Source organism: Apodemus sylvaticus, chromosome 6 (genome assembly GCF_947179515.1).
Source record: "Apodemus sylvaticus chromosome 6, mApoSyl1.1, whole genome shotgun sequence".
NCBI classification, from domain to species: Eukaryota; Metazoa; Chordata; class Mammalia; order Rodentia; family Muridae; genus Apodemus; species Apodemus sylvaticus.
In genome coordinates, this window is record NC_067477.1 from 9,425,049 (window position 1) to 9,449,078 (window position 24,030).

Genomic DNA, 24,030 nt, shown 5'->3' on the forward strand with positions numbered 1-24,030 from the left:
TTGACTTGTGAAGCTCAGTGCTGAGGTGATTGAAAGACTTTGGGTGAAATGTGAACCAACTCTTGTTTTATGGTCCACACTGTTACCTGTTTTGTGTGAATGAAGCCGTGCAAGTTAGTGTCCAGTTCTCATGCCCTCTTCTCCTTCCCTGATTTCCTGGTGGAAATTTCCATGTATTTCCCATGGACGTTCCCGTGTAATTGGTGGTCCTGCATGGACAGAGCCTCTGCTCAGACTTAGTCCTCTTGTCTTTCTGTCTACTGCTTGCTGAGTGGATGGACAGGTTGCTGGAGTGGTGGGTCTGAAGCCAGGACAAGGCAAGTGTAAAGTGAAAACACAACAAAATGGCCTTCTCCACTCCCCCAGCCCCCAGTGTGACCTCCAAGCCAACAAGATCTTCCCCAACCACTCCTACCCTGTGCTGGCTGAGCTTCAATCCCAGGTTGGCCACCCCTACCCAGGCCCACCAGTTCTGGTCCCCCTAACCCCAGGACTGAGAACATGGCCCTACCCACTGCCCAAACAGGAGTGAGGCTCCGAAACCTGGGGCACTAGAGTGCTCAGTAGCTTAATCATGTTCACAAAGACACAGTGTGTGCAAAGCCCTGCTGGAGGCATTCGGCTAGATCTTCAGGAAAGATTACCTGCAGGTCACACTCAAAACCCATACAGCCAGGACTGTTGGTCAGCTCCAACTGCAGGGACAAGGGGCCGCAGCTATGTGATACGGGGCTAGGTTCTCCAGTATAAAGAAGAGAAAGGCATGGTCCTTTCTCCTGAAATTCTCTCAAGATGAGCAGTGTGAAGGCTGCTATCTCACTCGTGTTTCATGTTTCAGAGTCCCCGAGGAATCCCACCCTCTACCCACTGAGCCTCCCATCATCTCTGTCAAGTGACCCAGTGACCATCGGCTGCCTGATTTATGATTACTTCCCATCCGCACCAGTGAATGTGACCTGGGGCAAGAGTGGAGGGGATATAACCACCATAAACTTCCCACCTGCCCAGACCTCTGAGGGGCGGTACATCATGAGCAGCCGGTTGACCCTGCCAGCTGATGAGTGCCCAGAAAAGTCCTTTGTGAAGTGCTCCGTGCAACTTGCCTCTAACCCCGTCCAAGAAGTGGATGTGAACTGCCTTGGTAAAGAAGGTTAAGGGTCAGCTGGGGTGGGATAAGTCCTACCTTAGCCTGGTATCTGAGCCCATATACCCCTCTGAAACACGCCCCCACAGGGAACCTTGGGAACCTTGGAAACCTCCATGGGGATGGGGGAAGGGGTGTGGATAGACCTGAAGGAGTGGATGTCTCAGAACATCCAGAAAGGGGGACAGCAAAGGAGAAAAGGAGAATGTGCTGATTTGTTAGGACTTCTCGGTTACAGGTTCTACTTGTCCTCCTACTCCTTGTCCTCCAATAACCTGCAGTCCCAGCCTGTCACTGCAGCGGCCAGCTCTTGAGGACCTGCTCATAGGTTCAGACGCCAGCCTCACATGTACTCTGAGTGGCCTGAAAAATCCTGAGGGAGCCGTCTTCACCTGGCAGCCCACCACTGGGAAGGATGCAGTGCAGAAGACACCTGTGCAGGACTCCTGTGGCTGCTACAGTGTGTCCAGCGTCCTGCCTGGCTGTGCTGAGCGCTGGAACAGTGGAACGACCTTCACATGCACAGTCACCCACCCTGAGTCCAACACCGCCTTAACTGGCACAATTGCCAAAATCACAGGTGGGCCCAGAGGCACGCCTGGGACATTGTATGACGTTCTCTGCTTACATGCCTGCTTTCTATAATCCAGATGCTGACTGTTCATGCCCTTGTGTCACAGAGGGAAACTGGAGCTATCTGAGGAACTGCCCAGAAGGGAGGGGAAGAGGGATCTTTGCTCTCCTCGTCTGAGACATAACTCTTCTTTCTACCTTCCAGAGAACACCTTCCCGCCCCAGGTCCACCTGTTCCCGCCGCCGTCGGAGGAGCTGGCCCTGAATGAGCTCGTGTCCCTGACATGCCTGGTACGAGGATTCTACCCTGAAGATGTGCTGATCCGTTGGCTGCATGGAAATGAGGAGCTGTCCCCTAATAGCTACCTAGTGTCTGAGCCCCTAAAGGAGCTACATGAAGGAGCCACCACCTTCCTGGTGACAAGCGTGCTGCGTGTGTCGGCTGAAACCTGGAAACAGGGTGCCCAGTACTCATGCATGGTGGGCCACCAGGCCTTGCCCCTGACCTTCACCCAGAAGACCATCGACCGTATGTCGGGTAAACCCACCAACGTCAATGTGTCTGTGATCATGTCAGAGGGCGATGGCGTCTGCTACTGAGCCACCCTACCTGTCCCTACTCCTTAAATAAACTCTGTGCTCATCCAAAGTATCCCTGCACTTCCATCCAGTGCCTGTCCATCACCCTTAGGGTCTACAGAACACAGGGAGAGCTCAGGGCCCAGGGAGGGAGGAACACGCACCACCTGAGCTTGTAAGGCCTCAGAGACTGTGAAGGCCCTTCATGCCTAGAGTATATGCGTATGTATGTATATGTATTGGTGAGTGCTTATGGATGCGGGTCCATGTGCCTTTGTGTGTGTACCTGTGTGCAACAAGAGAGTTTGTGTGTGCCTATGGATTTATAGCTATATAAATATAGGTCAGCAGATTCAGCCCAGAAGGCAAAGCTCAAGGAGAGCCCCCCGAGCAGTGGGTTGCTGCAGAAGTACTCTGAATGGTGGGTGGCATGGCCGTTTGTGTATCAGATCACAGCTTCTAGCCTGAACAAGAAAGGGAGAGATGGAGCGAGAGAGTAGAAGATCAAGGCTGGTACCATCTGGGGTCACACTAGGGATGGTAAAGGAGTGAAGGGATGAATTCAGGGGCACTGAGAAGAAGATGATGCTACCCACACTCAATGGGCCAGCCCTGGAGACATGCATAGCTGCTAAGGGTGACCACTGACTCATGGGCACAGACAGCCCTCATAGCACCCTGCTCTGTATACACACACATGGGCATACACGCACATACACTCACATTTGCACACTCTCACAGACCTGAACTCTGGAGGAAGACAAAGTTCACAGCCCACACCCAGCTTTTGGAGAGCAAGGGGGAGTCCCCTCTCAAGCCCCAGTAGAATTCCCAGGCCCAATCCTGATAACTACACACAACTCACAGACAAGGCCATAGGCCCCTCTGGGCAGCCCCTGTCTAACCTAAGTCTCCCTTCCCATCCTGAGCCCAAGTATAACAAACCAGAAGCAGGGTAGGGGGCAAATCTGGGAAGAAGCAAGAGCAGGCCACAGAGACCATGCCCACATAGGCTTCGACCTCCTCCATGGGCACCCCTGGAACACAAAGTTCTTCAACCAGGGATACTTGGTGCCTGGATGCCCACAAGAGGGCAGTGGGGCCCCTACTCCTGTCTCACAGACCTTCAGAACCTCTTGGGGGGGGGGGGTTCTAGCAACTTCCCTCTGAGAGCAGAGCAAGAGTGGAGTAAAGGCCTATGCACACCCTAGATACTCTCTAGCTTGAAAGTCCAGTTCCCTGAGAATAGCAAGTACCACAGACCAACTTAGGAAACCTGACCCAGAAAAGTACTACAGCCACCCATGGAATCCAAGGCCTGGCCCATAACTAATTCTAGTAAGGAGGAGCCAATAGGTGAGAGACTGAATCCACACAGGGAGAGGAGACGGAGAACAGGAGACTCACAATAGTCGGGAAAGAGGCGGCTGGTGGGAGGAGTTGAGGGAGGGGCTGGAGGGTGGGTGGGTGGATGGATACACAGATGAATGATGGGAATGACTGATGGATTGATGGATGGCTGCGGTGATAGAAATACGAGTGATTGACTATCAGCACACAGTTGCTACTTCCACTTAAAATCAAAGCTCTGTGCACAGAGACCCTGAGGACAGCAGGGTTGTCTCTACTGGGGGGCCTTTACTGTTGTTTAATTCCCCAATCACAGTTCTTAATAATGCAACAGAATCCTCTGACCACATGCACAGCCCTTGGTAGTACAACCTTGGCTTATATCTGTTTGAGGGTGCCTGATCTATCCCAAACCTAGTACCCATGCCAAGTTTAGCCTAAGAACTGGGGCTTAGTAAGTTATTGCTAAATACCCAAGTATCCTTGGGCTCAAACTCTTCTCAGAACTACTAAGACAAAAACAACTCTCTTACCATGACAGGTCTCTAATTAAGGATGCCGAGAGAGAGAGAGAGAGAGAGAGAGAGAGAGAGAGAGAGAGAGAGAGAGAGAGAGGGGGGGGGGGTCTTAAGGCTATCTCAAGAACTGCAAGGATTCCAGCCCTTACCTGGGACCCTGTCTCCTTATTATCCCTGAACAAGTCCCTTCCCAGGGATAAGGAACCCCTACCACCACCATCCCCAAATCCCAAGGAGGCGTAGAAACAGAGGCCCTAACCCTGAGCCCTCATCCCATGGGTTTGGATCTAGAAGGTCATCTATGTCTTACAGAGCATCAAGAGCTACTTCCGTTTGTGCTGCTGGACCAGTCACAAGACATCCTGGAGGAAGAGGCCCCAGGTGCCAGCCTGTGGCCCGCCACTGTGACCTTCCTCACCCTCTTCCTACTGAGCTTGTTCTACAGTACAGCACTCACTGTTACAACCGTGCGAGGCCCGTTTGCCAGCAAAGAGGTCCCCCAGTACTGACCAGGAGCCAGCCACAGGAGACTGTCATGGAGATGATGCCGTACAGGGCTGGGGCAGGGGCATTCAGGATTTACTCAGCCCCTCCACATGTGTCCTTGCAACTCTTCACAGACATTTAGGAAGCGTAAAGTAATGATGGCAGCACTTCCTGGATCTAACCCAGTCTTCCAGAAGCCAGGCTGGGAACTCCGCCAAAGTGAAGATGTAACCCAACTCCAGGATACCCTCTGGCTGGTCGCTCTTGTCTTTGCAGGGATGAAGCTCGGAGAAAGTCCTCTATGCTTCAGAGCTAAGACCAATGTGACAACTTCCCACCCCACGCACTTACTTTCCTGAGCAATAAATTGATGCAAAAGCACAATTTCTTACTCGGAAAAAAAAAAACATTAACAAAGAATTGGGGGAGGTGGAGGGGATGGTGTGTTGGTGGGATGCTAAATAGTTTCTTACATCATAGAATGTGTCTGTGTTGGCAGAGTAGACACAGATTGCCCACTGTCTAGTGTCTGAGCCATAACTTGAGCATATGTGTAGCCGCAGCCAAAGATGAACACCAGCCTTGACAGGTGATGGTGTTTGTGGCCTCTTTAGACCGCATACCAGGTCATTAAGCTTGACCTCTGGACCTGATTTCTAAACATTTGGCCTCTGTGAGCACCCTTGGCAAATACTGAACCCTGGTCCTGGCTAGGAACCTTAGTCCTGATCACTGAGCCCTATTTTGGTAACTGAACCGTGATCCTGATCCCTGACTTCAGTCATAATCACGAGGCCCTGGTCCTGACCACTCATAACTGGTCCCTAGTCCTGAGCCCTGTGCCTGGATCTGGGTCATTGATTCCTGGTCATGATCACTGGATTTGGTCCTCATTACTGAGCCTAGAATTGATCACTGATGACTGGTTTTGATCATTAACAACTAACCTGATCACTAGTCCCTGCTTCTAACCACTCGGCCGAGATACTGGTCACTGGGTCCTGACCTGATCATAGACCCCCCTGATCCTGATCACTAAATCCTATTTCTAAACAATATATAGTGAAATGTATAGAAAAGTGTTTGTGTGGTCTGACTTTGAGTGAAATGTTTCAGCAGAACTTTTGCTATGTTTGGGTTAATTCGTTGAGGCTGAGAAATGGTTTTGAGGCTGTTTGAACCTTGAAGAAATGTCTCTCTGGACAATCTGCACATGAGAGTTTGCAGCCACACAAGCCTTGGTCCTAAAACACTCCTAGAAAAATTACAATTCTTACTTTTGACTATAGCTAGACTTGTGTGGGTGGCCTACTCTCTCTCAAAGCAAGGGCAAGATAACTTTTGTAGTTGGAACCTTTCCCAGCCCCAATTGACTCTATATGATGTTTGAATAAAGTAGCTGCAGTGAACTAGCAGGGGTCAATCTTTTTTCCAAGAGGGATGAACCCCTCTGCTCCTTTAGAAAATGAAGACTTGGTATCTTGGTGTGCTTCTCTTTCTACTGCGGCACCTACAGCAGCGTTCGAGGGTTCCTATCACCAGATCCAGTCTTGATCACTGAGTGTCAGTCCTCATCATGAAGCCCTGGTCCTCAGCAGTATGCTTGGGATACTCAGACTGACATTCTGATAACTGGGCCCTGATTCTGGTCTTGGTCCTGGTCATGGACATTTGATCCTAGTCCACAGCATTGAGGTCTGGGCGTGGACCCTGGGCCATGGACCTAGGTACTGGGTTCTGGTTCTAATAACAGGGTCCTATACTGAATGATTGTTTCTGACCTAGTCATTGGGCCCTGGTCCTCAACATTGTCTTCAAGCCTGAACTCTAGCCCCAGATCCCACTGATCAACACTGGTCTTGGACCTTGGTCCGTATCTCACAACCATTGCCTGAAGCCCAAGAAATCAGTGGTGTTGTACAAGAACTCCCTTTGATACTCCAAGCCTCATTCCCATTGGGAAGATCCCTACAGGGGATTCCTGCAGAAGATTCCAGAATCCCTACAACACTGTTCACACACTGGGCTGCAACTGAGAGAGTGACCCCATTGCTCATCGACCTGTCCCAGGCTCAGGGGCAGTCTGGAAACAAAGCAGGCTCAAACCCTGTGAGCTGGAGCCTATGACCTGGGGTCTACAGATGTGGGGCCAGCATTGAGGGAAAGGTTTGGAGGGCAGGTGTGGGGCAGGGCAGAGATGGTCATGTTTGTAGATATTATTTTTCTCTCCTCTGGAGCCTTCATTGTCTATCACCTGGGGTCTCGATATCTGGAGTCAGCACTATGGAGGAGGTTTGTAGTACAGGGGTGGGGGTGGGGCAGGAATGGCCACAATAGCAACTTGTTTTTCTTTCTTCTGAAGTCTCTGTTGTCTATCACCTGATGAAACACTCAAAATAGCTCTGAGCTGAGGGCAGCTGAGTCATCCTGAGCCTATCTCAGCCCAGGTGCCCCAAACCAGAGCTACTGTTCTGAGAATCACACCACACTGGACCAGGCCAGGTGGGCCTGGGGCCTGGATGAGGGGTGGGAGCCAGAGGCGCCCTGTCAGGGACTGAGGAGGCCCCAACCCCCATCACCCGAGGTCATCCACAGCCATCCACAGTCATGCCTTAGTGAGGCCATGTTCTGTCCCAATGAGAACAAATCCAGTTAAGACTGACTATGGTCTTCCAGGGTCATCCAGAGTCAAGCAGTGTCAGCCAAGGATAACCCAGTCCAGCCTGAGGTCAGCCAACATCACCCACAGCCACACAGCTATTCTGGCAGAGGACTAGAATGGTCAGTTCAGCAAGGCCCTGGTGATGCAGAAGGGAGAGTTTATTCCTGCCAGACCAGGCTCCATGGATAGGCAGGTCCCTCACTGCATATGACCTCCCAGACTGCAGTGGGTTCTAGACTATCAGAATAGTCTTCTGGATTCTTGATAAGCATGCAGAAAGCTAACAGGATGACAAGAAATTTTATACAGGAAACAGAGGTGTCTACAGAACAGAAGAGAAGAGAATAGACACTAGAAGTCTGCTAGAGACCCCACTGGAGCTTTGTGGAGTCAAGCTGTAAGATCAAACCCGAGCTGAGCCTCAGGGTTGAGTCAGGTACAGAAGCAAGCTTCAGAACCCTAAAGACCACACATGCAATGGACAGGATGGGGTCCAGACAGCCTAATGAGTGGACAGACAGATGTAACATAATGATCGATGTCAACAGTGGGTACTGAGCCAAAGAAGGCTCTAGGACACTCAGGCAGTCTCTGCCTCTGGATCCCTTGATGGATATACCAGGTGATCAAATGACAGTTTAGTGGAGTCATTGTCATTACAACATTAGGTGGGTCATGGTGAGGGTGAGTATGTGGCACCCTTTAGTTGGATGTACACAGTAAGTTCTCAGGCCTGGTCTTCATGGTATGATTTTAATGATCCATGTGTTCCTCTTGTCTTAATTAGTTGACCCCAAATTTTGGGATAAGTTGTTTATTGGGCTGTGCCTTTGGAAGGTACTGTGCAGGTGATGCTATTTACATATCCACCAAGGTGCCCAGCCATCCTCCAGCTCCCAAACGGAGACAAAGGTCACTCGAAAAAGTGTAGCCTCTCAGGGCAAGGTGCGATCTTTTAAAAAAAAAAAGTCACTACTTCACACAACATGAAATAATTTAAAGCAGGGTACAGCTTGATCTTAACACACACACACACACACACACACACACACACACACACACACAAATGTAAGAGACCAAGAAGGGGATCAAGGGACACAGAAGTACAGAGAGAATGAGACAGTACAGGGATGGAGAGATGAGAGGTAACCAGAGGAGGAGAGATACAAGGACTGGAGGGAAAAAAGACAGGGACAGAAAGACATGTGCAAGCAAGAGAGACAGACAGAAGGAAAGGAAAGGTGAGAAGAGACAGACAAAGGTGTAGGTAGCAATGTGGCCAACCTGGTACTCAAATGAAGGCTTTGGCACACACTCTCAGATGAAAGCAATGCACCTACAGACACTTAGCCACAGTCCTCACACCCAGCTCCACACAGACACACACACACACACACACAAACACACACAAGCACGCACGCACATGCACATGTACACACACGAACACAGACAGGCACACACACACATGCACACAGACACGCACAGAGTACACACACACACACACACACACGCACACAGCACCTGCCTGCCTATCTCAAGCCCACTGCCTCTCCTCCAGGCCTTGTCCTCAGGAGGCACGCTGAGGTTAGCTCACTCCAGACACTTCTCATTGGGGCTCTGGGTCCACAGTCACTGCCGCTTTCTGGCCCTGTACTTCATGTCATGCTTCAGAGGGGATTGTCTGAGTGTAGGAATCACAGTCTGTGGTCGACATGTACTATGGGATAGGACCCTGTGAGGATTTGTCCAAATAAGGTCCAAACACAGAGTGAGGAAGGTAATGGGTCAGATCAGCTGGAGCCTGAGAGGACTCTGGCCAGTTCTCGGGCCAGAGCTCAGGGACATGGTGGCTGAGGGACACTACATCTGACAAGCTTACACTGTGATCTCAACTCCGGGTCATGGGTAACTTCCCAAGTCTCTACTTTGTTCCTGGCAACTATACCAACATTACAAGTCTAAGAAGCTCAGTAAGACACAGAAGCAGTAAGATGACAGCCTCCATGGATAAAGAAGAGAGGAGAGAGGAGGACAGGATAGGGCTCTGGACACTATGAGGACACCCAGGAACAGCTCACACAGACAGTGAACAGGCTGTAACCCAGCACACAGGGAGGAAACAGTATCACAGGTCAAAAGCAGTAGAGTCTGTGGGAAGGGGTACTGCTCGGGCTCCTCCTGCCCTGGTCCAGAAGCTGAGGCTGGGCAGAGGCACAGGGCAGAGTAAGGAGGGGAGACAGGGGCATGAAGGAGCTTTTGAAACCACATGGTGGAAGTCTAGGCTGTGCTCTGACTGAGCCTGTGCGTGTGACAGCTGGCTCATGGGGACGACACCCAGAGGCCAGGCAGAGGAAGAGTCCTCAGAGCTGAGGGGCCCGCAGGGTGTGAGGAAGTGGAAGCAGCTTTAGCCCATTTGTCAAGGATTTGGACGTGTACTTCATGGTCAAAGAGCTAAGAACCAGGCCTGGCTCCCACCTACCCTCACACAGTGACCCCTGTGTGGGTTAGGGTCTTTCAGAACTTCATCCCATGGGCCTCACACTGGAGGACCCACCTGAAGGCTGATGTGGTGTGGGGGCCAAGGACCGGGGCCTGGGACACGGGGTGGGAAAGATGTCCAGGATGTAGAGTGCTCAGAGTGCAGGTGGGGTCAAGCTGTGCCGTGTTCCTCCATGAGGGACAGGCTGGGACAGGGACTGAAGTCCATCCACAGGCCCAGCACACAGCAGGCTTGGATAAGAACCCTGAGCTCTACCACCCTCCAACAGCTGGCACAGCAGCCTCCCGTGCCAGGAAAGCTGGTCAGCAGGGACAGAGTTCCTGGCCAGGCAAGATGGAGTCTTCTCTGCTCTGCATCCAAAATCAGTGGACACTGGGTAATAAGGTGTCACCATCCAGCCATGGTGGACAGCCAGGAACAAAGGCTATAAACAGCCTGGTTTGTTGGGGATTCTTCTGGATTCTTCCTGACTCATAACTTGTAGGCATCAAAGTTTCAGTCAACAACTTATGTCTCTGTTTTTGAGACAGGATCTCTCTATGTAGTCCTGGGTGTCCTAGAACTCCCTATGTAGACCAGGCTGTCGTCAAACTTAAGGAGCCCCCCTGTCTCTGCCTCCTGTGTGCTGGGATTAAAGCGTGTGCCACCACACACGATCTGACCCATGTCTTCTGAGAGCAACATGACTCACCCATGCACACACTGACTCCATATTCCTTTATGTTTGTTAGCTCTCAACGTGGTGAATTTCCATAAGGTTTCTTGGTGTGTCCTTTGGGTAGCCCAGCTTGTCCCTTCTCCTCATCCAGTCCTCCAAACCCCTATTCCCACTTAAATCTGGAAGCCCCTCCCTCCATTTTCAAGCTGCCTGTGTCCTACATCCCCCTCACATTATTTTTCCCTGTGTGGAGGTTTGCAGAGTTGAATGCAGGACCCTTCACTCTGCGAAGCCTCTCCCAACCCAGCCTTTCCATCCCCGCATCTCCTCACACTTGATTTACCCCAATCCCCTCACGTGTGTGAGTGTTTCTCTTCAGTCTGAGGTACTACCCCAGTGTCCTCTGTAGAGCTCTCTATGGTCACAAAAACCTCTCATCTGCTTTTTCTGTGGAAAGCTTTCATTTCCCCTTGAATTTTAACAGTGTAAAACCCTGGGTTGAGAGTTTTGGTCTTTCAGAACTTGGAATATGTCTGTTCAGGCATCTGGCCTTAAATATTTCTACTGTGGGGCCGCAGAGATGGCTCAGTAGTTGACAACACATGTTGCTCTTGCAGAGGACTGGGTTTTGATTCCTGTACCCACATGGCAGCTAAGAACCTCCTGTAACTCCAGTTCCTCAGGCTTCAGTGCCCCTTTCTGGAGGTCGTCTGGAGCAGTCAGCTCAGCAGGGCCCTGGGATGCAGAAGGGAGGGTTCATGCTGACAGGCAGGTCCCTCACTACTCGTGCCTTCCCCAGTGTTTCCCAGGTCACAGCTCATCACAGACTATGAAGGACAGTCCTCTGGACTCAGTAGGTTCTAGTGTCACAACCGATGTCACTGAGTTCATTGAAAGCAGATTGAACAAGCCCAGGAAGGGGACACAAATGGAAGAGGGGACACCCAGATACTGAGAAAGACAGAGCCATTGAAAAAGACAGAAACACAGACCACTGAAAGAGACAAGGAGACACTTACATAGAGACAGTGATGAGGTGAGGTGACAGAGACAGACAGACAGACAGACAGACAGACACTGATTGATACATAGAGAGGAGAGGAACATGGGTGTTCTGAGAGCAACTCGTAGGAGGTGGGGGAGACAGAGGCAGCACACACACAGGACAGAGACTCTAGGGAGACAGAGATACTGAAAAAACAGAGATACTGAGAGAGACAGAGACAGCAAAAGGATTTAGAGCACTGGATGCTTTTCCAGAGGATCCAGGTTCAATTCCCAGCACCCACATGTCAGCTCACGACTGCAATCCCAGTTCCAGGGTGTCCTGAAGGATCCTTCATGCATGTGGATTGTAGAAGCGCTCTCTCTCTCTCTCTCTCTCTCTCTCTCTCTCTCTCTCTCTCTCTCTCTCATACACACATGCACACATGCACACTCACACACACATACACACACACACACACACACACACACGCTCAAATGAAGGCTGTGGCACACACGCACACTCTCTGATGAAAGCCATGCACTCAGAGCCCTGTGTGACCACTCCTCAGACTCAGACCTACAGCGCTCACACCCAGATCCACACAGACACAGACACAGCATCTGCCTGCCTGTTCCAAACCTCAGACCCATCTACCCACTCCCTCCTCTGCAGGCCTTGGTCCTCAGTGGCACACTGAAGGGAGCTCAGACTGGGCACTTCCCATGGCACCTGGGGAACAGCGTGAGCCTCTGGTCCACGGTCCCCACCTCTTGTCAGCCCTGTGATCCCTGTGATGTCTCAGGACAGATGCTGTCTGAGAGCAGGGTGCATGGCCTCCTCCTGGTGCAGTCTGTACCTGGTGCAGGCTGCAGGGAAGGCCCAAGCATGAAGAGTGCAGAAGACAGTGGGCAGAGCTCAGAGTGCTAGCCAGTGCTGTTCAGACAACAGTGATGGCCGCTCCAGGCCACTGACCATCCAGGCCTGCTTCCTACCCTCCTCAAAGCTGATGGAGCACAACCGACCCTCTACCCAGTTCATTGTTATTGCCTCGAGCAGGGCCTGCCTCTGGACCTCAGGGAGTCACACAGAGCTACATAAGACTCTAGAGCTGGGACTGCAGAGGGGAAGAGGCCAGTAGGGCTAGAGTCTGTGGGAAGGAGGATCATACAGAGCTACAGTCTGTGAGGAGAGCTAGAGTCTGTGGGAAGGAGGATCATACAGAGCTAGAGTCTGTGAGGAGAGCTAGAGTCTGTGGGAAGGAGGATCATACACTCAACCTTCCCATCCTTAATCAGAAGCAGGGGCTGGGCAGGGGTACAGGGCAGGGTAAGGCGGGGAGACGGGGCATGAAGGAGCCTTTGGGATGGCATGGTGGGAACTAGGCCGTGCTCTGACTGAGCCTGTGCATGTGACAGCTGGCTCATGGGGATGTCACCCAGAGGCCAGGCAGAGGAAGAGTAATCAGGGCTGAGGGGCCCGCAGGGTGTGAGGAAGTTGAGGCAGCTATGGCCTGTTTGTCATGGTTTTTGGACTTGTACTTCGTGGACATGGATCTAAAGCAGGCCTGGCTCCTGCCCACCCTCAGAGTGCGCTCCACATCACTCCCTGGCCTCTTACACTGGAGGATACAAATGGTTGTGCTGCAGGGCTGGGCCCGGGACTGGGGCCTGAGACACTGGGTAGCAGAGCATTCCAATGTACAGAGTGCTCAGAGTGCAGGTGGGGACAAGCTGTGCCGTGTTCCTTCCTTCACATTGGAACAAGCTGAAAGACGTCCCTGAAGCTCTTTGTCCATCCGTAGGCCCAACCCATCCCGGCCCTGCCCACCCAGCATCCACTGAACCGTCACCATGAGGACTGCCGGAAGACGAAGGCCTCTGATGTCTGCATGCCAGGCTCCACCTCCACGACTTCTCCCAGCTCCCTCAGACTCTGCCCTAATCCACCACTGTCCTCAGCTGTCAGCCAGGCCCAGCACAGAGAGGGCAGAATGTGGTCCTCTCAGACTGTCACACACAACAGTCTTGTGCCTCTCATGTCCACATGTACAAGCATTCTCATGCCCCATCTGTGAGGGGGCAGTGGGGTCTTCCTTGGACTCACTCCCATCTCTAGCTGCTCCTCAAACCAAAGCCCTATAGACCCAGCCTCTTTGAGACGCTGATGTAGTCACAGGGCTTGATGTTGGTGACATCTGCTGTCCCAGTGGCTGCCAGAGACGCTTGGCCTCCATGACCTCAGACATAGTAATGGCCTTGGGTCAAGAGCATCCAGACACTTCAGGGACTGGCAAGAGTCCTATGAAGACCAAGGCCTCCTTTCCTAGAATGTTATTTCATGGAACCCTATGCAACAGGATCTTCTGTTCCTTTTATTCCTCTTTGCCTGCTAACAGGGAACCTTCCAGAAAGAGGGTCCCCTTTCCATCTGCCTGCTGTGGAGACAGATCCTGTAGGCCTGATCACAGATTGGTGTTTCCTTCTTGGCCAGTTTCAGGCCAGGGGACTCAGGGAGAGAAACAGAAAGACAAGAAGGTAGGAAAGACAGGGAAACATAAGAAAGGCAAGACAGAGAAGGGAGAAACTGCAAGTCTGCAGGGAGAGACAGGGAGAAACCTGACAGAGACAGCCAGGGACAAAAGACAGGGATGAAGGAGGCAGAGGTGGAGATGTGTAGAGACAGAGAGAGATTAAGGGGGACACAGAGACATGCGTGACAGAGAACAGGGAGAGACAGGACAGAGACAGAAGAGGAAGGGTCACAGGCCTACGGGCCACAACCATGTGGGGCTGTAAGTCGGCTTCCTCTTCTGACTTCACAGAAGTGTAGCTTCCTTCTTTCTGTCTCCCTCCTAGCGTGTTTTCCTTGACAACATGGCTTCCTTCCCAACATGTTGGGCTTTCTTTCTTTTTCTCTAACTCCCCCCTTCTCACCACGTGGCTGCCTATGGGATCTATGTCTGACCTCCATGTCAGGTTAAACATCATGGCTTTTTACTAACCTCCTCCACTGGCCTCCTCCAAACTGTCCTGCCCTGAAGTCTTCCTATTAAATCCTGATAAAACTGTCATTATGTTTCCATACTGGGTGGTGGATGAACCAGGGAGAAAGAGACAGAGTCATGGGCAGAGATAAGGAGAAATACAGAAAGAAGACAGACAAGGAGACAAGCCCACAGAGAAACAGACATGAGGAGAGAGAGACAGAAACACAGGGAGAGGCAGAGCTGGATGAAACAGGAAGGGACCAGAAAGATGGGGAGAGAGAAAAAGAGACAGCTGTGAGAGAAAGGCAAAGACAGTGAGGGACAGGAGCAGAGGGACAGGGTGACCTTGACGGACTAAAGTCCTGCATGCAGTAAGCAGTACAAAACACCCATCCCTGCACCTATCAGGAAGACGCTCTGTATATAAAGTTCCGAGCCCACCAAATGGATATAAGCAACATAACTAGATTTTTAAGGAAGTGTACACAATAAAACAGGAACCCAACACTAAATCGCAACATTTCTTAATTAGAAAAATATCCATTTCCTTATGGAGACACTTTAGAAGTTTAAAAAAATGTTTTTTAATTTAAAAGGGTTAAATCAATCTATACTTTGGAAAAACTTCTTTGAGTAGAGGACATAGCAATTTGAAGAACTTCTATTTGAAAAAATACTTTTGTGCCTCAGTGGTTGTTCTTTCAGTAAATTGTTTTCTGAAGAAAGACAGACAACAGAGAGACTTGGAGAGGCACACAGAGATACAAGGAGAGAAACAGAAAACAGAGAGAGAGAGAGAGAGAGAGACAGAGACAGAGACAGAGACAGAGACAGAGACAGAGACAGAAGCAATGAGACAGAGATGCAGGAAAACTCAGAGAGGGAGAGAGAAAGACATGGAGAGAAAGACATGGAGAGAAAAATCAGAAACAGAGAAACGACAAAAGATAGAAAGACAGACAGACAGAGAAATGGGCCAGAAATACAGACAGAGCGATAAGGAGAAGTAAAGTCAGGAAGAGAATGGAGAATGAGGTGGAGAGAGATAGCCGCAGGTAGAGACAGTGATCAAGAGACGAGAGACATGGAGTGGTACTGAAAGAATGACAGAGAGGAGACAGACAGAAGGGAGAGACAGACAGACAGAGGTAGGGAGAGATGCCTGAAGATGCCCTCTCACCTAGAGAAAGGGCACAGGCAGAGATGAGGGGGGAGACAGAGACAGAGATACAGAGACAGAGGGAGACAGAGAGACAGACAGAGAGCAGAGTGGGGAGAAAGAGGACAGACAAGGTGTTAGTAGAGAGAGCCCATGATTATGTTTTGATAGAGATGGACGGACAGACAGTACCTGAGGGACAGACAGAGCAAGAATCACACTCAGAGAGAGAGAGAAGCTAAGGTGGGGAGAGGCAGGGGTGGCCACAGAAGGAGACATAGCTGAGCCTGTGGGACAGGGTCAGACCCCATCTTGGAAGGGCCAGTGACAAGCCAGGTGACAGACTGGTGCAGTCTCTATCCCAGAGCCCACAGGCTGGAATCACAGGCCTGCCTCCATGTGGTCACAGGCTAGCTCCCTGCCTGCCATGCCTGTCTGTGGAGGATGGGAGGGTGGGGCTGGGCTGAGGGCCCATCATGACCATCACTGCCCACTATGCCCATGGTTCTGGGTAATGGATGGCCTTGATTATTTTCCTTTGTGCTTAGATTGGAACCTGCTTAGAGATGGCTAGGCCTCTCCATGATGTCCCAGCCTGTAGTGAGTTAGTGAAGCCCTAAGGGTAATTCTTCCACATGGGCTAGGGGTTACAATGTGATGCTTGGGGGCTCAGACATCAGTACCAGAAACAGGGCTTGCTCCCAACACACACACACACACAGAGACACACACATACACACACACACACACACACACACACACACACCTGCTGAGTTACTCATTCTGTGCAGAGCTGGCTCACAGGGCACATGCAAATGGATGTTTGTTCCATAGAGAAAAACATGTTTCTCACTCTCTGAGGTAGCTTCCAGAAATAGCAGCAACGATTCCCCCGCCTGCAGCTGCAGGTTCACCCACCCTGGCCAGGCTGACCAGCTTTGGGGATGGGGGGTCGCTCCCAGCACGGGCCACTGGGGCTGGGGGCTCCATGACCCCTAATGATGATGTTGAATAAGTTTCCCACTTATCACCACTTCTGGAACCTGACACACCAAAAGGGCAGAGAGGAGATGGACAAGGATGAGTGGTCCCAGCACCTCAGGGAAGTGGGAGAGACAGGACGGCCCCAGGTCCTGGGTCTACCCAGAACCACGGGCATGGTGGGCAGTGATGGTACTCAGCCCAGTCACTAGCCACTCCACTGGAAAAATCCTGGCCCTCCTCAGCCCAGTCCCACCCTCCTATCCTCCACAGACAGGCATGGCAGGCAGGGAGCTAGCCTGTGACCACATGGAGGCAGGCCTGTGACTCCAGCCTGTGGACTCTGGGATAGAAACTGCACCAGCCTGTCACCTGGCTTGTCAGTGCCTCTTCCAAGATGGTGTCTGACCCTGTCCCACAGGCTCAACTATGTCTCCTTCTGTGACCACCCCTGCCTCTCCCTGCCTTAGCCTCTCTCTGAATGGGATTCTCTCTGCTCAGTGTGTCAACCACAGTTGGAGAGAGTCCATGTTTGCCTCCATCTCTGCCAGTTCCATCGGAAGTCTATGAACACCTTGCCTCTCTACATGTCTCTTCTCTTGGTCCTCCTTCTGTCTTCCCATCTCTGTCTCCCTGTCTCTCTGTCTCCCTGTCCCAGCTCTGTCTCTCTGTTTTTTCTCTCACTCTCTTTATGTCTCTGCCTGTTTCCTGGTCTCTCTTCCCTCTGCATCTCTCTCCCTTTCCGTCTCTCTCTCTCTCTTTCTGTCTTTGCCTCCATCTTTTTCTCTGTGTACGCCTCTCCCTGACTCTCTGTCTTCTTGTCACTCATTATCTCTTCCTGAGTCAATCACTATCTCTGTTACTGTCTCTCCTCATCTCTATCTGTCTCCTTGTCTGTATGTCTGTCTCATCATTGTCTTTCTCTGTCTCTCTGTCTCTGTTTCTCTGTCTCTATGTCTCTCTCTGTCTGTCTCTTTGTCTCTGTCTCTGTCTCTGTCTCTTTGTCTCTCTCTGTCTGTCTCTTTGTCTCTGTCTCTGTCTCTTTGTCTCTCTGTCTCAATCTCTTTGTCTCTCTGGCTCTGGATCTCTGGCTCTCTAGCTCTGTCTTTGTCTCTCTCTGTCTCTCTGTCTCTCTATCTGTGTCTCTCTCTGTCTCTGTCTTTGTCTCTCTCTCTGTCTCTCTGTCTGTCTCTGTCTGTCTCTGTCTCTCTCATCTCTCTCTGCCTCCCATCTCTTGGTCTTTATCTCCACCTCTATCTTCAACTCCGTCCCTATCTTTTGCTCCCTGTATCCACATTTCCTTCTTTCCCAAGCCCCCAGTGTCCATGTCTGCCTGTTTCTGTCTGTCCCTTGCTCCATTTCCCTGTCTTTCTGTCTCACTCCCTGTCTCCCCCTTTTCTGTCTCTTTCCCTGAATCCCCTGACTGGAAACTGGCCAAGAATAAAAACATTATTCTGTGATCATGACTACAGGCTCTGTTTCCACAGCCAGCAGACAGAGAGGGGACCCCCTTTCCAGAAGGTTTGCTGTTAGCAGGCAAAGAGGAATAAAAGCAATAGAAGATCCTATTTTGTTGGCTTTTATGAAATAAGATACTAGAGAAAGAGGCCTTGGTCACATGACATAGGGTCTATGTACATCTCTGGCCATTTCCTACAGATGTTGTTGATCCCAGGTTATTCCTACGCTCAAGTCTGGGATTATGGTGGTCAAGCATCTCTGGCAGCCACTGGGACAGCAACTATAGCCACCAACACCAAGCCCTGTGACTACATTAGCTCCTCAAAGAGGCTGGGTATAGGCCTCTGGTCTGAGGAGATGCTGACAGTGAGAATTAGTTCCTGAGGAGGACGCCACTGTCCCCTGTTAGATGGTGAGCATGAACATGCTCGTACACATGAGTGTCAAATGCACAGGACTGTTGGGTGTGTCAGAACATAGGGCAACCACACCCTCCCGTCTCTGTTCATGGATGATTGTCCACTGAACACAGTGGTGGATTGGGACAAAGTCTGTGTGAGTTGGGATAAACCATGGAGAGTGCAGACCCTTCAAGGATAGTGCAGACCTTTCCAGTTTGTGGTGATGGTTCACTTGACACTGAGCATGTGACCCCACAGGGACCATGGACAAGGGCAGTGTGGGCAGGGCCTATGGATACAAAAAAGATGTCAGATTTGGTGCCAACCTGTCCCATCACGGAGAAACACTGCACAGCTCATTCCCACCTGCACTCTAAGCAGTCTATTTCCTGGATGCCCTCAGCTACCCAGGATACCAACCTCTACTCCTGGGCCCCCTACCATAGCACCAGCCTCTCAGATATCTTCCAATGTGACAGGGCCATGGGATGAAGTTCTGAAAGACACACACTCACAGGTGGGACACTGACTGAGGGCAGATGTCCAAATACCATGACAAATGGGCCATCGCCGCCTCCACTTCCTCACACCCTGCGGGCCCCTCAGCCCTGATTACTCTTCCTTTGCCTGGCTCCTTGGTGTCTTTCTCATTAGGCAGCTAATACATACACAGGCTCAGCAGAAGCACAACCTAGACTCCCACCATGCTGTCCCAAAGGATCCTTCATACTGCTGTCTCTCTGTCTTACCCTGTCCTGTGCTCCTGGACCAGGGTGGGAGGAACCCAAACAGTCTCCCTTCCCACAGACTCTAGCCCTCCTGGCCTCTAGCTCTGTGACCTCCTGGAGTCCATCAGTCTCCTGGGGCCACATCACTCTGTGTGTGTTGCTCACTGGATAGCCTGAGGCCTGGACTCACAGCGTCCCAAGGAGGAGGCCCTCTTGGGCATGTCTTCCCCTCTGCAGTCCCCAGCTCTAGAGTCTTATGTGGCTCTGTGTGACGCCCTGATGTCCACAGACATGCCTTGCTGTAGGCTATGGCGTTCATGTGTGTGTGTGTGTGTGTGTGTGTGAGAGAGAGAGAGAGAGAGAGAGAGAGAGAGAGAGAGAGAGAGAGAGAGCTTCTATAATCAACATGCGTGAAGGATACTTCAGGACACCCTGGAACTGGGATTGCAGTTGTGAGCTGCCATGTGGGTGCTGGGAATTGAATCTGGATCCCCTGGAAAAGCAAGCAGCGCTCTTAATCCTTTTGGTGTCTCTGTCTCTCTCAGTATCTCTGTTTCTCTCAGTCTCTGTCTCTCTGGAGTCTCTGTCCTTCTGTGTCTGTATTACCTCTGTATCTTCCTCACCTCCTACCAGCTGCTCTCAAAACCCCTATGTTCCCTCTCTTCTTTGGGTCTCTATCACTGTCTATGTCTCTTTGTCTCCGTCTGTGTCCCGGTCTCCACACCTCACCACTGTCTCTCTGTAAGTGTCTCCTTGTTCTTTTAGTGGACTTTCTAAATTTCTCTGTCTTTCTCAGAATCTCGGTGTCCCCTACTCCATTTGTGTGCCCTTCTGGACTCATTCAATCTGCGTTCAATGAACTCAGTGTCATTGGTTGTGACACTAGAACCTACTGAGTCCAGAGGACTGTCCTTCATAGTCTGTGACAAGCTGTGACCTGGGGAACACTGGGGAAGGCAGGAGCAGTGAGGGACCTGCCTGTCAGCATGAACCCTCCCTTCTGCATCCCAGGGCCCTGCTGAGCTGACTGCTCCAGACGACCTCCAGAAGGGGCACTGAAGCCTGAGGAACTGGAGTTACAGGAGGTTCTTAGCTGCCATGTGGGGACTAAGAATCAAAACCCAGTCCTCTGCAAGAGCAACATGTGTTGTCAACTACTGAGCCATCTCTGCAGCCCCACAGTAGAAATATTTAAGGCCAGATGCCTGAACAGACATATTCCAAGTTCTGAAAGACCAAAACTCTCAACCCAGGGTTTTATACTATTAAAATTCAAGGGGAAATGAAAGCTTTCCACAGAAAAAGCAGATGAGAGGTTTTTGTGACCATAGAGAGCTCTACAGAGGACACTGGGGTAGTAACTCAGACTGAAGAGAAACACTCACACACGTGAGGGGATTGGGGTAAATCAAGTGTGAGGAGATGCGGGGATGGAAAGGCTGGGTTGGGGGAGGCTTCGCAGAGTGAAGGGTCCTGCATTCAACTCTGCAAACCTCCACACAGGGAAAAATAATGTGAGGGGGATGTAGGACACAGGCAGCTTGAAAATGGAGGGAGGGGCTTCCAGATTTAAGTGGGAATAGGGGTTTGGAGGACTGGGTGAGGAGAAGGGACAAGCTGGGCTACCCAAAGGACACACCAAGAAACCTTATGGAAATTCACCACGTTGAGAGCTAACAAACATAAAGGAATATGGAGTCAGTGTGTGCATGGGTGAGTCATGTTGCTCTCAGAAGACATGGGTCAGATCGTGTGTGGTGGCACACGCTTTAATCCCAGCACACAGGAGGCAGAGACAGGGGGGCTCCTTAAGTTTGAAGACAGCCTGGTCTACATAGGGAGTTCTAGGACACCAGGACTACATAGAGAGATCCTGTCTCAAAAACAGAGACATAAGTTGTTGACTGAAACTTTGATGCCTACAAGTTATGAGTCAGGAAGAATCCAGAAGAATCCCCAACAAACCAGGCTGTTTATAGCCTTTGTTCCTGGCTGTCCACCATGAGTGGATGGTGACACCTTATTGCCCAGTGTCCACTGATTTTGGATGCAGAGCAGAGAAGACTCCATCTTGCCCGGCCAGGAACTCTGTCCCTGCTGACCAGCTATCCTGGCACGGGAGGCTGCTGTGCCAGTTGTTGGAGGGTGGCAGAGCTCAGGGTTCTTATCCAAGCCTGCTGTGTGCTGGGCCTGTGGATGGACTTCAGTCCCTGTCCCAGCCTGTCCCTCATGGAGGAACACGGCACAGCTTGACCCCACCTGCACTCTGAGCACTCTCACTCTACATCCAGGACATCTTTCCCACCCCGTGTCCCAGGCCCCGGTCCTGGGCCCCCACCCCACATCAGCCTTCAGGTGGGTCCTCCAGTGTGAGAGGCCCGTGGGATGAATTTCTGAAAGACCCTAACCCACACAGGGGTCACTGTGTGAGGGTAGGTGGGAGCCAGGCCTGGTTCTTAGCTCTTTGACCATGAAATACACGTCCAAATCCTTGACAAATGGGCTAAAGCTGCCTCCACTTCCTCACACCCTGCGGGCCCCTCAGCTCTGAGGACTCTTCCTTTGCCTGGCCTCTGGGTGTCGTCCCCATGAGCCAGCTGTCACACGCACAGGCTCAGTCAGAGCACAGCCTAGACTTCCACCATGTGGTTTCAAAAGCTCCTTCATGCCCCTGTCTCCCCTCCTTGCCCTGTCCTGTGCCCCTGCCCAGCCTCAGCTTCTGGACCAGGGCAGGAGGAGCCCGAGCAGTACCCCTTCCCACAGACTCTACTGTTTTTGACCTGTGATACTGTTTCCTCCCTGTGTGCTGGGTTACAGCCTGTTCACTGTCTGGATGAGCTGTTCCTGGGTGTCCTCATAGTGTCCAGAGCCCTATCCTGTCTACCTCTCTCCTCTCTTCTTTATCCATGGAGGCTGTCATCTTACTGCTTCTGTGTCTTACTGAGCTTCTTAGACTTGTAATGTCGGCATAGTTGCCAGGAACAAAGTAGAGACTTGGGAAGTTACCCATGACCCAGAGTTGAGATCACAGTGTAAGCTTGTCAGATGTAGTGTCCCTCAGCCACCATGTCCCTGAGCTCTGGCCCGAGAACTGGCCAGAGTTCTCTCAGGCGCCAGCTGATCTGACCCATTACCTTCCTCACTCTGTGTTTGGACCTTATTTGGACAAATCCTCACAGGGTCCTGTCCCACAGTACATGTCGACCACAGACTATGATTCCTACACTCAGACAATCCCCTCTGAAGCATGACATGAAGTGCAGGGCCAGAAAGCGGCAGTGACTGTGGACCCAGAGCCCCAATGAGAAGTGTCTGGAGTGAGCTAACCTCAGCGTGCCTCCTGAGGACGAGGCCTGGAGGAGAGGCAGTGGGCTTGAGATAGGCAGGCAGGTGCTGTGTGAGTGTGCGTGTGTGTGTGTGTGTCTGTGTGCGTGTCTGTGTGCATGTGTGTGTGTGCCTGTCTGTGTTCGTGTACGTACATATGCATGTGTGTGCGTGCTTGTGTGTGTGTGTGTTTGTGTGTGTGTGTGTGTGTGTGTGTACTGTGTGCGTGTCTGTGTGCATGTGTGTGTGTGCCTGTCTGTGTTCATGTGCGTACATGTGCATGTGCGTGCGTGCTTGTGTGTGTGTGTGTGTTTGTGTGTGTGTGTGTGTGTGTGTGTGTGTGTGTGTGTGTGTGTAGCTGGGTGTGAGGGCTGTGGCTAAGTGTCTGTAGGTGCATGGCTTTCATCTGAGAGTGTGTGCCAGGGCCTTCATTTGAGTACCAGGTGGGCCACATTGCCACCTACACCTTTGTCTGTCTGTCTTTTCTAGCCTTTCCTTTCCTTATGTCTGTCTCTCTTGCTTGCACGTGTCTTTCTGTCCCTGTCTCTTTTCCCTCCAGTCCTTGTATCTCTGTTCCTCTGGTTACCTCTCATCTCTCCATCCCTGTACTGTCTCATTCTCTCTGTACTTCTGTGTCCCTTGATCCCCTTCTTGGTCTCTTACATTTGTGTGTGTGTGTGTGTGTGTGTGTGTGTGTGTGTGTGTGTTAAGATCAAGCTGTACCCTGCTTTAAATTATTCCATGTTGTGTGAAGTAGTGACTTTTTTTTTTAAAGATCGCACCTTGCCCTGAGAGGCTACACTTTTTCAAGTGACCTTTGTCTCCGTTTGGGAGCTGGAGGATGGCTGGGCACCTTGGTGGATATGTAAATAGCATCACCTGCACAGCACCTTCCAACGGCGTAGCCCAATAAACAACTTATCCCAAAATTTGGGGTCAACTAATTAAGACAAGAGGAACACATGGATCATTAAAATCATACCATGAAGACCAGGCCTGAGAACTTACTGTATACATCCAACTACAGGGTGCCACATACTCACCCTCACCATGACCCACCTAACATTGTAATGACAATGACTCCACTAAACTGTCATTTGATCACCTGGTATATCCATCAAGGGATCCAGAGGCAGAGACTGCCTCAGTGTCCCAGAGCCTTCTTTGGCTCAGTACCCACTGTTGACATCGATCATTATGTTACTTCTGTCTGTCCACTCATTAGGCTGTCTGGACTCCATCCTGTCCATTGCATGTGTGGTCTTTAGGGTTCTGAAGCTTGCTTCTGTACCTGACTCAACCCTGAGGCTCAGCTCGGGTTTGATCTTACAGCTTGACTCCACAAAGCTCCAGTGGGGTCTCTAGCAGACTTCTAGTGTCTATTCTCTTCTCTTCTGTTCTGTAGATGCCTCTGTTTCCTGTATAAAATTTCTTGTCATCTGTTAGCTTTCTGCATGCTATCAAGAATCCAGAAGACTATTCTGATTGTCTAGAACCCACTGCAGTCTGGGAGGTCATATGCAGTGAGGGAC

The 24,030-nt window shown here is 51.1% G+C and overlaps 1 long non-coding RNA gene and 1 gene segment (V, D, J or C); both read left to right on the forward strand.

The window, feature by feature from the left end:
- The first annotated feature begins 792 nt into the window (after positions 1 to 792).
- LOC127687804 (Ig alpha chain C region-like) lies at positions 793 to 2,369 on the forward strand. The segment is given in 3 exon segments: positions 793 to 1,141; positions 1,383 to 1,724; positions 1,923 to 2,369. Coding segments are annotated over 3 exon segments (1,086 nt in total).
- A 1,111-nt stretch (positions 2,370 to 3,480) lies between these two features.
- Positions 3,481 to 6,059, forward strand: LOC127687823 (uncharacterized). Its single transcript, XR_007978503.1, has 2 exons — positions 3,481 to 3,652; positions 4,477 to 6,059. It is a non-coding gene; the product is annotated as an uncharacterized LOC127687823 (long non-coding RNA).
- The last annotated feature ends 17,971 nt before the right edge of the window (positions 6,060 to 24,030 follow it).